Here is a 16,658-nt window from a genome sequence, read left to right on the forward strand (position 1 = left end):
AGGCGCCCTGGGGGGCAGAGGGCACCCTCCCAAGCACCCTGCCTTTCTCACGTGCCACGGAGATGCTTCCACGACCCCGAGGTGAGAATACAAGATGCCTTAAGACGAGCGCTGAGCACCAGCCTGAACAGTGTCTCCAGGTCACGGTGCCAGAGCATCCTCCGCCCCCGCCCTCCCCTGCCCTGGCCTCCCAGGCCGCCCCCCGCCCTGCGCCCCGCGCCCCGCGCCCCTCCCGGGCTGCCGAGGCTTGGCCTCTGCCACCGCAGGCGAATGGAGACTGTCGCTGCAGCACACGGCCAACGGCAGCAGCGTGCACGTGGCCATCACCGGCAGGTGCATGCGATGGCAGCAGGTACTACCATCCTGGGGCTGTGAAGGAGGCAATACCGCCCTTCATTTTGCACATGGGTTCTTGTCATTTTGCACATGGGTTCTTGGGTCGGGAATCACGCAGGGCCCAGCAGGACCAGCTCCCCTCCGCTGGCCCCATCGGGGGCACAGCTGCAGGTCTGGAAGGGTGAGCTGGGGTTCTCCGAAGGGTCACTTGCTCCCCTGTGTGGCCGCTGGCACTGCCTTTCTGGGAGAAACTGGCCAGCAGGGGCCGGAACCCTCCTCGTGGCCTCTCAGCAAGGCCCCTGCCTTGCTCGCCCACGGCTCTGGGTTCCCAGCGTGAGAGCCAGGGCCGGCTGACCACGGGGCCCGGGCCCGTCGCCCTCGCGTGGCGCCAGAGCTCGGGCCCCTCTGCGCCTCCTCCGTGGGGCTGGCAGCGGCCCTTTTCTGGAAGCCAGCACCTCTTTTAGGCCACGTGGCGCAGTCTGGACGGAAACATGCAAACTCCCGCCTGGAAGTCGGCGCGCCCAGTCCCTGCAGTGGAGCCCAGGGGCTGGCCACGCTCGCCACCGCGGGTCGTCCGGCGGAGGGAGCCGCGCTCCACCGCCCCCCGCAGCCGTCGTCCCTGTCGGGCGCTTGGGCTCCTTCGCGCGGCTCTGTCCGCCCCAGCCCTGGCGTGTGGCGGGAGCCCGCGGCTCTGCCCACCTGCCAGGCTGCGGCTGGGGCGCTGGTGGGGAGGACATGGAGCAGGAGTCGTGGGCGGCACACCGGGGCCCGGGAGGACCGCCAGCCTGGGGAGCTGGGTGGGGGGTAGGGACCCCTCTTTTCCAAGGTCAGTGTTAGTGCTGGTGTGAAATGTCCCTGCGTAGGGAACCAAGGTCCTTTGGTGGACGTTTATTTTCAGTATTTTGCTCTTATAAACAAAGCTGCATTGCAAACCTGTCCCTGCACATCTCTTGTTCCTGGCTGAGCTTTTCTTCCGGACAGGCTTCTCGGGGAAGGAGCTCTGGGTCTGTGGGCACGTCCGCGTGGCCGGCACTGCTCCACAGCCGGGTCGCAGCACCGCCAGCCTCCGGCTCCACACGGCGGCCCCTGCGCAGCCCCTTCTGCGATCACGCACACCTGTCCCCTGGGCTCCGGCGGGCGGGGCCCTGTGGCTGCGGCTGCGTCCTGCTCCCCAGGCCCAGAGAAGCCCCCTAGGGTGTCACTTGCAGTATGGGGGCCCACGCTCCATGCCAGGAGGGGACACGTGTCACCTTGACCACACACTGGCCTAAGGAGTCCAGTGGCCCCCCAGCCCTCGAGTCTGTGAAGGGGAGGAGAGCTCGGCTCCTGTGAGCAGCGCCCACAGAGGAAGCGACCCGGGGACCCCGGAGGGGGTGGGAGGCGCGCAGATGGCAGACCCCTGACAGGGCGGGGCGTTGGCGCGCAGGCTGATGCCGGCCCCAGCCGTCGCCCAGTCTGGGCCGCGGCCCTGGGACGCCGCCTCACCCTCCCTGTGCTGTCGCTGCAGCTTCGCATCCAACCCACGGATGTCCCTCCGGAAGGAGCCGGGCTCCCGTCCTGGGGATGAGAAAACACCCCCTGGATCCCAGAGCGACTGTGCGGGAGCTGGGATCCAACCCGGGCTGCTCGGCTCCGGAGTCTGTTCCCATCTCAGCTCCGTCTGCGGAGCCGCTCGTGGGACCGTGCCTGTCTGGCCTGGGTCGGGCGCAGAGGGAGGGACGTCCCTGTGGGGCCTGCTGCCCCGAGAATGAGCTTCCCCCACCTCCCCCTCCTCCCCGAGGGGGCAGCCGGCCATCACAGGGCAAGCGCACAGGTGGCCTTCAGCCACCTCCCCTGCCTCTGGAGACCGAGCGCAGGCAGGTGGCCAGGTGCGAAGGGCGGTGAACTCGTAAAATGTTAGGAAGCCCCCAAGTAGCTTTTTCATCTGCACGTGTTTCCTGGCACGATCCAGAGCTTCAAAACAGTTGCTCTGTGACTGGTGAGCAAATAGGTGTGTTTACCATTAGCCTATTCCCTTTGGGTATTGAGACCCATCCCTTCCCTTCCCCACTCTGGTTTTCGGAGCTGCTGTAGGAGGAACGACAGGATGGGCTGGACCTTCCCACAGCATGGGGCTGCGAGTCTGTTCTGCCCACAGGAGAGCGTGTCCTCAGGACGCCACTTAGCGCTGCGTGGAGTTTGGGGCCAAGGGTGCCGTGCGCCTGTGGCAGGCGGCAGGAGCCTACATGTCGGTGCGGAGAACGAAGCCTCCACAGGCGGCGCCTCGTCCCCGCTGCCCGAGAGCACCCACGGGCCCTGGCCGGCTTTCCCAGCGCCCTGGGGCGGGCCCCAGGAGCGCCTTCACGTCTGTGTCCGCAGGCCCCGATGTCCCTGCCCCTCCCGCCTGCTCTCTCCTGCACACCCTGCCCGCGCCCGGGGAGGCATTCTCTGGGCTGGGCCCCGTGTCGTGTGACCATTGGTTCTGTGTTGCACCTTGCGGGGGAGTGTCTGTATCCGAGCCAGGAAGCGGCCAGACAGAGAGTCAGCCGACGGCTGCCTGGCAGGCACCCACAGTCCCCCCGGGGCGCAGGAGCAGCCTGCGTTGCTGTCCTGGCTCTCTGCGCCGGCCGGCCGGGGCTGGTCCGCGCTGGGCGCGGCTGGGCTTCGTTCCCCGCTGCCAGCCCGTCCTTCTACCAGGAACGGCGGTGCTCCCATGGCAACGGCGCACGTCCGTGCGGCCCAGCCTGGCTTTGCGAGGGCGAGTCAGTCTCTGCCGGTTTCACATCTGCTAACACCCCGTTGGCAAAGCAGGCACCACAGCCTAGAGCAGAGCCAAGGGCAGGAGAAAGCACCCGCCCACGCGGGAGGGGCTGCAGGCGCTTGTCCGGGGCAGGGGCCGGCCGGAACCGCAGGGTGGGCTGGGGAGCCTTGCCAAGGGGCTTGTGCTTTAAGTGCTGAGATTGGGGTTATTCATGAAAGAGTTTTTTTGTTTGTTTGTTTTTTAAACGAACGAGAAAATTAAGTGCCTGTGGCAGTGCCAGGCGCAGTGCAGGTGCTGGCAGCGCCGCCCCTCGCTGGCGGCAGGCTCCCGCCCCCTGGTTGGCTGCCAGCTGCCTCCTCCGGCAGCCCCCGCAAGGCCGCCCGGCCGGGGCAGTGGGCTTCCTGGCAGGCGATGCCCACGAGAGGTGGGAGTGTGGAGGCGGGTGGGCAGGGGGCCTCCGACCCCAGCGCCTGCAGGACCAAGCCCCAGCCACCTGCGGCGGCCGTCCCAGCAAGGCCGCGGTGTCCGCCGCACTTGCCGTTCGCCGGCTCACACAGGGTGCTGGACAGAGACCACAGCTTCTGAGCGGGGAGTCCCCTCGGCCTCCTGCTCGTCCCTCGTGTTCCCTTTGAGTTTTGCTGCACGCGTGCTTGGGGCCAGGGACCCCGCTGTGCTCCCAGGGCGCCAGGCAGGTGACTCGGGTAGGGGCGTGGCGTCATCAGGGCACTCCTGCTCTGCGGCTGGAGTGGGACCCCAGGACTGCGGTCAGCACGCCGCGCCCTGGGCAGCCTCTCCTGAGGGCGCGGGGTCATCTGGTCAGCGGATGCCCGACACGTGCACCCTTCCCATACTCCTCCCAGCAACTCGGGAGAGGCCAGCCGCCAGCAGCTTTGCCAGGACTTGGCATTGCTCATCTTGTTAAAATTAAATTCCAGCCATTCCAGCAGGGATGGTGTGTTTCCTTTCGGTTTTGTTTTGTATTTCTTCAATTAGCGTTGATGTTGAGTGTTGACCATTCATACGTTTCCTTTTCTGGGGTGTCTGATTCAGCCTTCTGTTCATTTAAAAAAATTGGGTCATTTGTCTTAAGTTGTAAGAGTTTTTAAAATATATTCTGGATACAGGCTCATTGTCATACGTATGTATTATGAATATTTTCTCCTAGTTTGCTTCATTTTTAAAGTGTTTTCCAAGAGCAAACGTTTTAAGTTTTGATAAAGTTTTAAGTTTTGATGAAGCCTGATGTCTTTTGTTGGTGAATCAAAGTTTTTCATTTTAATGTGTCCAATGCCATCAGTCTCTCCCTTTGTGACCCCAAGGTTGTGAGGATTTTCTTCTTTATAGTCTGGAAAAGATATGTCTTATTTTATTTTTTCCATTCTAATCCTCAGTCTATCTGGGATTAGCTTTTGAGTATGTGCTGACGTAGGAGATTAGTTCTTTTTTTTTTATATGGAGGTTCAGTTCTTCCAGCATTTCTTACCAAAAAGACCATCCCTGGCCCATGCCAGGGCGGTGGCATTTTCGTTGTAAATCAGGTGACCATCTAAGGTCTTTCTGGACTCTGTCTTCTGGATTACTTGTCTGTTTAATATTACACGGATAATATCGTAGATTGTAAACCATTCGCTTCCGTTCTTCTCCATGACGGTTTTGGATGTCTGGGCAGGGCACAGCTCCATGGAAGTTTTAGAAGTTCAAAAGCAGGTTGCTGATTTCTACACAAAAAGCCTGCTGTAGCTCTGATTATAACTCCTGGACTCCATCCGGCAATGAACTTCCAGTCCATGAACATGGTATACACCCTCCACGTATAGGTCTTCACTTTTTCTCGGTGGCATTCATCTGCCACGGACAGGTGTGACACCTCTAGTTTCAGGGATTGTGGGATATTTGATTTTTTAATGGGATTGTTAATATTTTTCAAATTTTGTTTTCTAAATTTTTTTGCTAATGTATAGAAATGGAATTGACTTTGTAAATTTTATTTTTAGATTTTACTCATTTATTTTTAGAGAGAGGGGAAGGGAGGGAGAAAAAGAGGGGAACATCCATGTGTGGCTGCCTCTTGCGTGCCCCCTACTTGGGACCTGGGCCGCAACCCAGGCCTGTGCCCTGACTGGGCATCGAACCGGCGACCCTTTGGTTTGCAGGTCTGCGCTCGATCCACTGAGCCGCACCAGCCAGGGCTACAATTGACTTTTATAGCTTCCCCCCACCCCCAATCCTTACCCAAGGACATACTTATTGATCTTAGAGAGAGGGGAAGGGAGGGAGAAAGGGAGGGAGACAAATATCAACTCGGTGCCTCTCGTACACACCCTGCCCTGGGGCCGAACCTGCAACCCAGGCCTGCGCCCTGGCTGGGCATCAGACTCGCGACCTCTTGGTTTGCAGACCTGCGCTCCAACCAGCTGAGCCGCACCGGCCAGGGACAGTTGGTTTTTACACATCAGCTTTGTGTTCAGCAATTTTGGTAAGTTTTCTGTTTTATTTCTAATAGTGGAGTGTAGAGTCTCTCAACTTTTCGACACGTCTAACCGTTAGCTTGTGATGCTGGTTTTCTTTCCTTTCCTATTTTCGTACCTCTGTGTTTTTGTCTTGCCGCACGGAAGGGGCTAGGACCCGCAGTGTAACGGTAACTAGAGGTGGTAATGCACAGCCCTCTTGTTTTGTTCCTCTTCTCCAGGGGGAGTGTGTAATATTCACCCCCCGCACTGTTTGCCTGGTGAACAGGGAGTTAGAAGAAGGGGGTTATTTTCCGGACATCTGAGCAAAATTCTCCAAGGAAGGAATTTGCTCAATTGGGAACCCGCCCCAAGTCATTGCCTCGGTAACAGCCATCTTTACGGTCCCTTGCCTTTGTCGTTCGGGGCGTCTCCCTCATTTCTCAGGCCACACAGTGTCGTGTGCTCACGTCGTTAGCCCATCGCTGTTCAGATGAGACTTCTGTTTGTGGGAAGAGGCGTGCGGCCTGGCCTCCCCCGGGGGGACACCCCGGGCAGCCGCTCCTTCCTTGCCACACGGACAGGCGGGCGGGTGGGCGGCCTGCGTCCCGCGTCCCCTCTGCATCCCCTCCCGTTTGCAGGGGAGCTGCGGCCCATCCCCCGGGCCCGGCAGAAAGACTGAGAGGTGGGGAGGTCCAGCAGGAGCTAACGTCTTACGCCGACAGGAACACTCCAGCCGTGGAAGTGTTCACGTGCAGGGTTGCGCCGCCGAGTCTTTTCCCTCCAGCCACGCCCCGTGTTGCTCAGCCCCGCGGTCAGGGCGCCCTGGCTGAACCCCGGCTCCCTCCTTACCCTTCGCTCCTGGGCGGCCTGGGTGGGAAGGCAGCCCCGGTGAGGCTGGGCGGGTGCTGGGGTGCTCGCCGCCCTATCTCTGGGCAGATCCGTCGGTGTTTTGATTGACAGGCCATTGTGGCCCATCAGAAGTGGGATGTTTCACATGCACTGCAAGGCCCTGTGTTTTTCTCCTGCTTTACGCCTGGGAAACACCGCGGCCGCGGCGCCCTTCCGCTTCCTCCAGCGCCCCTCTTCTCCGCGTGGCACCGCCGTGGGTCTGGCGCCGACCCATTTGCGGTTTTGCCACCACGCGTTCATGGCGTCTTCAGAGGGCGAAGGCGTGGCGTCTGGCGTCGCTGTGACACAGGAAGCAAAGGGAGGCAGACTTCATGACTACATTTTTTATCAGAGGCGCTAAATCTGGTTTCTTTTGTCTGTCTTGTCCTGTTGAATATTTTCTCGCGGGCAGAGACCACAAGTCTGGTGCAGCCCAGGACAGAAGCGAGCCCGCCTTCCGTCCCCGTGTCCCCACGGCGGCGCCCGGGGCGCCCCGACATGGCGCGGGGCCTGCAGCGTCTCCGAGAGCAGGGGCGCGGGGCCGGGGCGGGGGTTCTGAGCGGGAGCGCGGGGACGCGTGGTGTGCAGGTGCCGCGCCCACGGGGCCGGCGGGGCGTAGCCAGCATCGCCGTGGGGCCCAGCAGACAGCTCCGCGTGGGCTTCGTCCTGGACGTTGCTGGTCCCCCGCGCTCTGCCCGGCGGGCGGGCCTCGTAGCACCAGCGGCGCGCGGCGCGGGCGGGGCCCTTTCTGGGCGCCCCGTGCCTGTGTGACACGCGCTCCTGAGGCTGTGAGCGCGGGTCCGTCCCATGCCCACCTTCGGCTGCCCGAGCCCCCTTCCTGGGGGTTGTGTGCTCCGCCCCCCAGCGTCGCCCTATCTCTTGAGGAAGAACAGTTGTTCGGGAGGAACGGAAGGAAATCGATTTTGAGGAAACTAAATTTTTTCTGAAACAGAATGACAACTTTCAAACCAGGAAGGAGTGGCTGAGTGGGAGCTGGGCCCTCCTGTGTGCCGGCTCGGGGTCCCTGCGGGTCCCTGCGGGTCCCTTGTCCGGCCGCCGCGCGGGGAGCGCGGGGCGCCGGGGTGGCGGGCGGGCCGGCCGGGGGTGGAGTGTGGCCGCCGCCCTGCTGACGCCCCTCTGTGCTCAGCTGCAGACGGCCGCGTCCTGCGGTGCGCCGCGGTGTGGAGGATGCCCGAGGAGTCGGAGCCCGGCGGCCACGAGTCCCCCGACGATTCTGCGAGCACCGCGCACGCCCTGGAGCTGCTCTGCGACCTCGACCACTCGGCGCAGGGGAGCACGGCCTGGTAGGTTCTGCGCATCCGCCCTGCAGAGCGGCTGTGGGTGAGACCGCGGGCCGCGCTCGCCCACCTCCCCTTTCTGAAAGAGATGCCACCGGTTGCTCGCTTTCTTCTTTTAGCCCCGGCTGTTTCCCGGGTCGGACGCATCTAGGGAAGCTGCCGCGCACACAGGCAGAGCTGCGCCCGGCGTCCTCCTCTCTCAGGCCCCGGCCGGGGTGCTGGCTGCAGGCGCTGCGCGCGCTGGGGCGCCCTGCCCGGTCACTCGCGGGCGCGCCTGGACCTGGCCGCCGGCGTTTGCGTGGGTGTCGCCGCGGGTGGAGGGCGGGCGCGCTACGCGCGGGCTCTGAACCCGGGCCCTGGGCATCGCCGCCCTCGCGTGCGTTTCCCCGCCTGTCGCCCGCAGCACCGGGGCCGCTGCTTAGGGCCCCCGGGCCCTTCCCCGGGGACGACAGCGGTTTGCGGTCCCCACCGAGGTCTCAGGGATCCCTCCGCAAGAACGCGCCACTCCCTACGGGGTCTCGGAGCCTCAGCCGATTCAGGGGGCTGCGCTTCTAGGAGGGACGGTGGCAGCGTGATGTTGTCATATGTTCACAGGCACAAAGGCCGTCGTCGTCCTGTGACAGCGACACTCCCCATGTGTGTGCCAGAGGGAGAGAGGGCGAGAGGGCTGCCGCCTCGGTACAGTCAGTGCTGCCCAGCCGGGTCTGCCAGTGAAACACACTGAACCCAGCAGGTGTTTATTAAGCACCTGCTGCACGCGCCTGCCAGGCCCTCGAGGCCAAGGCGAGGGCTCCGGTGACACGGCCACGCTGTGAGCGTCGCGCTCTGACGCAGGGCGGGCCGGGGCCTCCACGCAGTCGTCGCGTGGGCTGCGTGTGCCTCGGGCCCCGGCGGGGGGAGGGGCTGCGCTTTCCCCGTGGGGCTGCCAGGGGCGTCACCCAGGAGGCGGCCCTGTCAGTTGTCAGCCTTGAAGCTGCGAAGGGGGCGGAGGGGTAGGTTCCCGTGGTTCCAGCAAGTGTATCTCGGGGCGGCCCTCCTTACGGAGGGCCCGGAGCAGGCCCGCAGTGGGAGGGGGTGCAGAGGGGGCGCGGGGGGCGCTTGGGCGGGCCGAGTGCAGAGCCCACCTCTGCGAAGGACACGGTGCGGGAGGAGGTCCGCGTTTCCCCCGCGCATCTGTGTGCATGCGTGTGTGTGCATGCGCACTCCAGGCGCCCTGGCAGGGGGCGGGTGTGTAGGACGCGGTGCGGGCCTCAGCCCCCTGGGGGCTGCCTTGGAGAGTGTGGAGACGGGTGGGCTCGGGGGAGGGGTCTTGCCTGCCCGGGGACCAGGAGCTGAGGGAGGGCCCTGGGCGGCTTCCCCAGGGCCCCACGGAGGCCCTGCTGCCCCAGCCACCCTGCCGTCGGACGCGCCTGTCCACAGGCGCGTCCCAAGGAAGGGAGCGTCCGGGCGAACCGCCGAGGCTGGGCCGCAGGCCTGAGGTCGCCCCCTGGGGAGGGCGCGAGCTGGGAGCCCTTGCCAGCCTCTGACCCCCCGATCCTCCCAGGGGCGGCTGCTGTGCAGCTGCTGCCATTGCTCCGTGTTTCTCAGGCTCCTCTTGCCGCCCGGGCGGCTGTGCTTCCTGCGCTTGCGCCTTGAGGTAGCGCAGGCCCACACGCAGAGCAGGACAGCGCTGAGGCCCCAGGGCCCCGGGGTCCCCCCGGCGCGGCAGTGGAGGCCGTGGTCCAGAGGCCCGGCCGCACGCTGCTCATGTGCGCGCCCGGCGCTCAGTGCGCCGCGTCGCTGTCAGTCCCTGCGGCCGCACCGTGGTCCCGGCCCAGAGCCACAGCCCCGTCTCGCCGTGCCCAGCTCCATGCCTGGCAGCCGCGAGTCGCCCCCCCCGGGGAACTCGGCTCTTCCAGAACGCCCTAAAAACGGAAACCCGCACAGAGCGACCTGTGGCAGCGGCTTTCCTCACGTGCTGTCACTCCCTGGAGGCTCGCTCAGTTGCTGTGATCCGTGGCTCCGCCCTGCCCGTTGCGCGCAGTGTCCTCTGCAGGGGGACAGCAGTGCATGTGGCCTACTCTGCTGGGGGCGGCAGTGGGTCCAGCTGCTCTGAGCGGGGAGCTGCAGGGTTCCCCACGAACCTCGGTGTCCCTTTCTCGGGCTGCTCTTGCTGGGCGTGGGACAGCGTGCTCGCTGTGTGGTGCCGCCGCGTCCCCCCGTGGGGTGAGGGCCCGGCTCCTCTGTGTGGCTGTGCCACGCGTGTTCCTTTGGCACCTTCGGTGGAGTCGCGGCTTTATTATTCGGTGAGGAGTTTGCGTTTGGGGATTGGAGTCTGTGAAGGATGCTCTTTGGGGTCAGACACAGGGCGGCCGGCGGCCATGTGTGTGCTTGCTCTCCTTGTTGGCTCGTGACCTGGCACGGAGGCTGTCCCAGGAGAGGGACTCCCAGGCGTGTCCTGGACACCAGCTGCTGCTGGCCGTGGGGCGCGCCCAGGAAAGCGCGTGACCGCACTCCTTCGGGAGCTGCGGCAGGCAGGGCGGGGCCGTCCTTGGGGCCGCTGCGCTCCGGCGTGATCGGGAGCAGCCAGGAGCCTGTCGCTGTCCCCCGGGTCTGCCTCAGCCTGCGGCCCGCAGGGGCAGGGGCGCCCAGTCGGCCAGCCCTCTAGCGCCATGGCTCCAGGCGTGAGACAGGGGGCAGGAGGGAGGCTGCAGCGGGCCTGTGACTCACGGGCTGGGTTCAGGCTGCGCGGGCGCGCCCCAGAGCCCCCGGCCCGTGGAGGCTGATGGGGTGCGGGCCGGGGAGCCCCGCCCGCTCTCTTCTGCCCTCTTGCCCTCAGGCGGTCGGGGGTCCCTGGAGAGTCTCCCGTGTCCCTAGGTCGGGAGGTCGCATTTCAGCTGGTGCGGTGGCTCTGTGGCCAGCGCACCGGCCGCACGGTTTGCTCGGGCGCGTAGTAAGTCAGGCAGTGGAGGGCGGGTGCACCTGCCCCCCGTCCCGTCTGGGCCACGTGTCCTCCGTCCGGCTCTGGAGGCAGGTCCTGAGCCGAGCCCCGAGAGGCCACCTTATAACTCGCAGCTCTGCGCTCCTGGAGATTAAAGAGCCGCCGGCTTCCTGGCCCGGCGTCACCTTCGCGGGACGTCCTCCTGGACCCCTGCACCCCGCCCAGGCCTCTGTCGTCCCCCCAGTGTTGTCCCCCGTCACGGCGCCGGCCACCGGCCGGCCCCCCGCCCGCACGCCCATGCTCCTGCCTCTGCAGGGCTGTGTCGTGAGCGCCCAGGACAGAGCCCGGCGCCCGTGGCGCCCTGCGCACGGCGCGAGGAGAGGGCGGCCGGCAGCCCGGACTGCGCCTGGGCCTGTCCCGAGGGCTCGCGCTGTCCCCGCGGGGACGCCTCCCTTGGCAGAAACGCGTCGCCCCTCCCTGCCCCGCAGGGTCCGCCGGCGCTGGCCTGGGGGGGGGGCCGGGGCCGCCCTCACGTCTGAACCGGCGTGCGCCGTCCCTTTGGCGCGTCTGTGTGCGCGTCCTTGCTCCGCAGGTGCGACACGGTGACCACAGGGCCTCTGAAGCTCTTTCTGGTCAGCATGAGACCTGCCAGATGAGAGCCTCGTTCTTGCCGTTGCGGGCCTTGTTGGGAGTTTAGGTTTTTCACCTGGGCTTGTTTCCAGAAGCAGCCCCTTTCTTGTGTTTCTCCGGGTGACTATGAAGGGGTGTAGCACGCTTACGTGAGGCGTGTGCTGCTTGGTATATGTGCCCCTAACGTGTTAAGGTCATGTTAGCTCTTTTCAAATTCACTGGCAGAATGAGATAAAGCAGCAAAATGGGCGACTTTTATGAACCAAGAAATAAATAGCGTCGAGGAGCAGATGCAGCAGAAATCTAGGTTATTTTCTTGTGTTTACAGCGTGAGTTCCGCGGCGATGACCCGTGACGAGGCAGCATTTCTCTTTTCGCCGCACGCCACGCACTCCGGATGTCGGGGGCAGTGCCGCACACCCGACAGCGACCTGGCCACGGCGACCTCAGCGTGTCAGCCGCAGGCGGAGGGCAGCGCGCGCGGTGACGGCGCCCGCCCCGGGGGCAGCGCCCCACCGCGGGGCCGGGCCGGCCTGGGGCGCGTGTGCAGCGGCCCGGGGTGACGCCGCCGCCGGAGCGCTTCGCTGGAGGGGGCCGGCGGTGCTGGTCCGGAGCGGGGCCCTGCACGCCCTCGTGGGGAGAGGCGCCTGCGCGGGAGCACGTTCCAGGGCAAGGGGGAGAGGGCGTGGGAGAGGGGGCCGAGCTGGGAGGCCAGGCGCGGTCAGTTGACACGCAGGAGCGCGCCCTGGGTGGGGTGCGTGGTACGGCCGGCCTGCGATCGGTGCCGGGACCGCGGTCAGGCTGACGGGCCAGCACGGCAGGGCGCGCGGCCACCGCCACGACCGAGGGGGCGGCTCAGGTTTTCCGTGGGCAGATCTTCTGGCCCGTCCCGCGTGGAGCGTCCAGCAGACGTGCCCCAACGCTGGCGCCGCTTCTGAGGACGCTGCACTGCAGGTGGCCCGCGGGCGCCGGCTGCGTCCCCCCTTGGCGCTTGGCCCCGGCTTGCTGGCCACCGCATGCGCGCGTGGCTCAGGACGAGGCGCGCGACGGCGGCAGAGATGGCGGTGTCCCTCTCACTCGCCCTCCTCTTGACCAACGTGTTTGGGAGCTCGGGCTAAAGCCCGTCCCCCTCCCGGGGCTTGCCTGGGTCTTTGCCACTCGGCCACCGTGGTGCCCCGGGGCGGGAAGAGGCCACCTGCTCCTGCCAGCCCCTCCGGCCGGCGTCCGCTCACACTCAGCTGTGGCAGATGCAGACCCCAGCAGAAAAGGCCACCGTCTTAGGGCAGTTGCCCGCGGGGCCCTCAAGGAACGCGACCGCCCTGGGTGCTGGGACAGCATGTGACCAGCCGGCGGGGCGAATTGTGCGTTCAGTGCCCTCCTGACAAAGGCAGAAACCGCGATGAGCTTCACAGGGCGTTCCCGGCAGAACGGTCCAACGCCCACGAGGCCGATGTCTGTGGCTGGAAGCGGTGCCCTCCAGGGTTCTTTAGACGGAACCCTCAGAGAGCGGGAACTTTACCTCGTGGCTCCCCACGTAGACGCGTGTGCACACACCTGGTGGGGGAGTTTCACAGAGGCCGCCCGCCCCGGACGCTGGCCGCCGGGCTGCTGCCCGGAGCCCACCCCTGCCCTGCAGTGACGCCACGGCCCGGTCGTTCCTCCGCACACAGCGGCCCCAGTCTGAGGCGCTCGGGACCTTGCCACCAACTCCTGTCATCTCGACAGCCGCTCCAGGGGGCGGCAGGGACCCGGCCAGGCCCGGGCGCCCCTGGGACCCCAGCTCCAGGGCACGCGGGGCGTTCGTGAGCTGGCGCGGCCAGTGCACCTGCTCCAGCGGCGGACGGTGTTTCATCGGAGGCTGCGCTCGGTGCGGGGGCTGAAGGCGGGCGACGGGTCCCTCTGGACCGGCCTCGCGGGGGGCGGGCGGCTGGCTTTGTTGGGGTCACGTGGCTGCCCGCAGGGCCTGGGTCCTTTGGCCACTGGGTCCATCCTGTGGTGGTGGACGCTCCGGACAGGGAGGGACAGAGGCAGGATGGACAAACGGGAGCTCGGAGCCCAAACCGGAACCCTTCCTGCCGGGTGGCGGCGGCCGTGCTCTGAGCAGACCCGGCGCGGCAGGGGCTCGATGTCCCGTCGCTGATGCTGCTCGGCTGCAGCGGGGCCTGAGCGGAAACCGGGCGGTGTGCCCAGGAAATGAGACCCTGTCAAATCCCTCTCTCCTTCAGGTTTTATTATTTACTTTCTTTAAGAGAGAGGGCGAGGAAGGGGGAAAGAGAGGGAGAGAAACATCTGCGTGCGAGACAGACATCCATCGGTCACCCCTCGTACGCACCCTGACCAGGAACCAAAGCCGCAGCCCAGGCCTGTGCCCGGTGATGCCCAGCCCACAGAGCCACACCAGCCGGGGCCAGTTTCTCTGTTTGGACAGCGAACGAAGGCCCAGAGACGGCCGAGCAGGGACTCCTGGTGGCCGTGCTGGGAGGCACGTGGGCGGAGTCCGCAGGTAGGAGCGGGGCGGGCAGGCTGCTTTGGTCGCGAGCTGTGAGAAGAGGCGCCGCGGCAGGCTGCAGGCTGCGGGCGAGGCGGACGTCGCCGCAGCGCCGCAGCGAGGCGTGGACAGTGAGACGCGGCGCTCCCCGAGCCCTGTGCACGGTGCGCGAGGCGGCGGAAATGGAGGGACCGCTGCCCTGCGCTCCCAGGGGAAGGGCAGCACCAGGGGTAGAAGGCGGCCGTGGAGTCCTGCCCGGGGCCCCAGGGCCTCTGGTGAAATGGATGCGCCCTTGGAGGCGCCCCTGGGGCTGGCGTGGGACCGGGGGCCAAGCTGGACGGCTCGGTGGGGGCTGTGTGGGCTTGGCTGGGGCCTGGGATTGGCTGCCTGGAGGCGGGGAGGCTGGATTGCGGGGGGAGACCAGAGAGAGGACAGCGGCGGAGGGGCCGCGCGTCCCCAGTGCTGCGTGGTCGTGTCTTCTGCGGTCCCCCGAGACTGACTAACAAGCAGCCCGCTGCGTAACGAGGCCCTGCGGGTGCAGAGGAGCAGACGCTCTCGCGCGGGCTCTGAGACGCAGCCCTGCTGAGTGTACTTCATCAGCAGTCCTTTTCCATTTCACTTTTCATGCGCGGTGGCATGCCCTGGGCACGTGCGAAGAGGGACCATAATTAATCCTTCCCTCAGTCCTCTTCCAGCACCTGCTTATTAAGTGCCTCTCCTGTGCGGGTCGCCTTCTGTGCCGGCGCCTGGGCAGCTGGTGGCGGGTGGCAGGGGCTGCACTGGAGGAGAGCTTACGGCCTCACCAGGAGGCAGGCCTGAGTGACGCCCGCGCGCAGCGCGTGCGGGCTCGCGGCAGCCGCTGAGACGCCCAGGGCAGCTCCCGGGGGAGGGGTGCTCCGGCCACGCCCCCCGTGGTGCCAGCTGGAAGCAGCAGTGGGGGTGCTGCCTTCCGGAAGGGGGTCCTTGTGCTGACCCAGGAAGGAGTCTTGTGTTGACGGACATGTCCTCCAGTGCCAGCCGAGGGCAGCCTCCCCCCAGCACTGCTCCCCAAGGTTCTGCGCACAGAGCCTCTCGGCGAGGTCTCTCGGGGCCCCTCCCCTCCCGGCCTTGGTGCTCACCTTGGCCCAGAAGCTGTCATCCCAGACCCGTGGCGCTGAGGGAATTGCCTGGTGGTGTTCTGAGTCCATAACCACCGTGCCTGTTCTCTGGAAACCCAGCAAACCTTTTCTGGGCGGCTGGTTTCCTAGCCCACAGCAGGAATGGGTCTTCCCCGGTCTCTCCAAAGCCTTACCCATGGTGCCGTGCGCGCAGCCAGCCCGGCCCCGGGCTCCAGACGCGAAGGCCCAGGGCCGCTGCGTGTGTGCGGCTGGCCGCCCAGGCCTCGGCACGGAAGGCTCCTGAGAACCCCGTGTTCCCCTGTTCTCCTGTCTTCTTGGCAGGCGTCCTTACAGCCATTTACTGTTTAGTGCTGCGTTCACGACTGGCAAGAGACTTTGTTCCCCAAGAAACATTAAGGAGCGTTTCTTCAAACCTTTGCCTCCAAAAACTCAAGATATTTTCTAAAGCAAATTGGTATTACCTCCGGTATTCTTCAGGCCTTTTTGCTTATTTTTGAATTATTATATAATTTTTCTTTTTAGATATAAAAAGTTACTTCTGCAGCCACTTGAAATTCATTGGATTGTTTCCTCCGATAACATCACTGAGGAGCGGAAGCTCTCTCTCGGAGAAACCGATCCCGGGGCCCGTGCCCAGGCAGACGGAAGTCTGTGGAATGCGGAGGGACTGCGAGGAGCAGCGAGCCCCGGGTCCGGAAGGAAGCCCGTCGGCCCCGCTCCACCGCGTTCCCTCCCCGCCTGGAACGAAACTAGACCGAGGCGACCGCTTTCTCCAGGCCCTGGGAGAGGTGTGCCCGACTGCCCGCGGCTGTGTCCGGGGAGGGCGCTCCTCGGAGCCGCCGCCCCCGACACCCTGTCGCGCTCGGGCGCTCGGGCTCGGGCCTGGAGTGGGCAGGCGATGCGGTTGGGGCCCCACGGCTTGGCGGGCAGTGTGCGCGCCCACGTGCGTGGCCGCCTCTGGTGAGCCAGCAGACGACGGGGGTGGGGAGACCGGTCGTCGCAGGCACCGGGCATCGACTTGCAGCTCCCCGTCCACGTCAGAGACCGTCTGGAACGTGCCGGGGCTGGGCGCGTGCGCACCTGACTCCCCCGGGAGCAGACGGGCCAGGGCGCGCCGGGCCTGCCTGCACGTGCTCCAGACGGTGCCGGCCCCGCATGCTCCTCAGGCCCTGGGCGCCCCTGCTGCTCGGGAGTCTCGCCCCCTACCCCCGGGTGAGCAGGAGGGGCTCGCCAGCCCCGTGCAGCCTGCGTCCGTGGGCACCGTCCTGCCGCCGCGGGGCCGTGCCAGTTCCAGGGTGCGGCTGCCAGCCTGGGTGTCAGAGGGTCCCCTTGAGATGCGGCTCATCGCAGCGCTTGCATCACCTGTTGCTGGGGAGACGCGGTGCCCCAGGGAGGCTGCGACCGTGTTGCCCTCCACTTGCAGGGGGACACGGTGCGGATGGGTCTTGTCCAGTGTGTTTTCAGGTTAGAAAAGGTCAGGGTTTTTTGGTGGTTTTTTTTTGAATTTTTGGCTATATTTAGAACTTAGCTACCTGAAATCTTAAGAATTGCCCTTTTGAATAATTTAAGTTTTCCTAATTATTGGTTTTGTTGAAGTTAAATTTCAAAACTTGAAAAAATTGGATGGAAAGCTTTTAAAACGTATCGTGACATCTGCTCACACTCCATCAGAGCGCAGTGAAATAAGCCACAGCCTGTCCGGGCCGTGCGTGCGCACAGCCCCTCACGCAGCTGCCGGGCAGCGTCCTCCTGCGGCTTCGCGGCCTCCGTCCCACCGGCTGCGCCCGGGC

The 16,658-nt window shown here is 65.3% G+C and overlaps 1 protein-coding gene across 2 annotated transcripts in view; it reads left to right on the forward strand.

The window, feature by feature from the left end:
* The window catches only part of EIPR1 (EARP complex and GARP complex interacting protein 1), a 65,127-nt gene that overhangs the window by 35,747 nt on the left and 12,722 nt on the right, over positions 1-16,658 (forward strand). For both annotated transcript variants that reach the window (XM_054566701.1, XM_054566707.1), the window contains one exon: positions 7,562-7,718. In XM_054566701.1, the coding sequence (XP_054422676.1) occupies positions 7,562-7,718 (157 nt within the window). The remainder of the gene's footprint in view (positions 1-7,561; positions 7,719-16,658) is intronic.

The sequence above is a fragment of the Pteronotus mesoamericanus genome, unplaced genomic scaffold (assembly GCF_021234165.1).
Source record: "Pteronotus mesoamericanus isolate MK-2021 breed Mesoamerican mustached bat unplaced genomic scaffold, CSHL_Meso_final contig_101, whole genome shotgun sequence".
Taxonomy (NCBI): domain Eukaryota; kingdom Metazoa; phylum Chordata; class Mammalia; order Chiroptera; family Mormoopidae; genus Pteronotus; species Pteronotus mesoamericanus.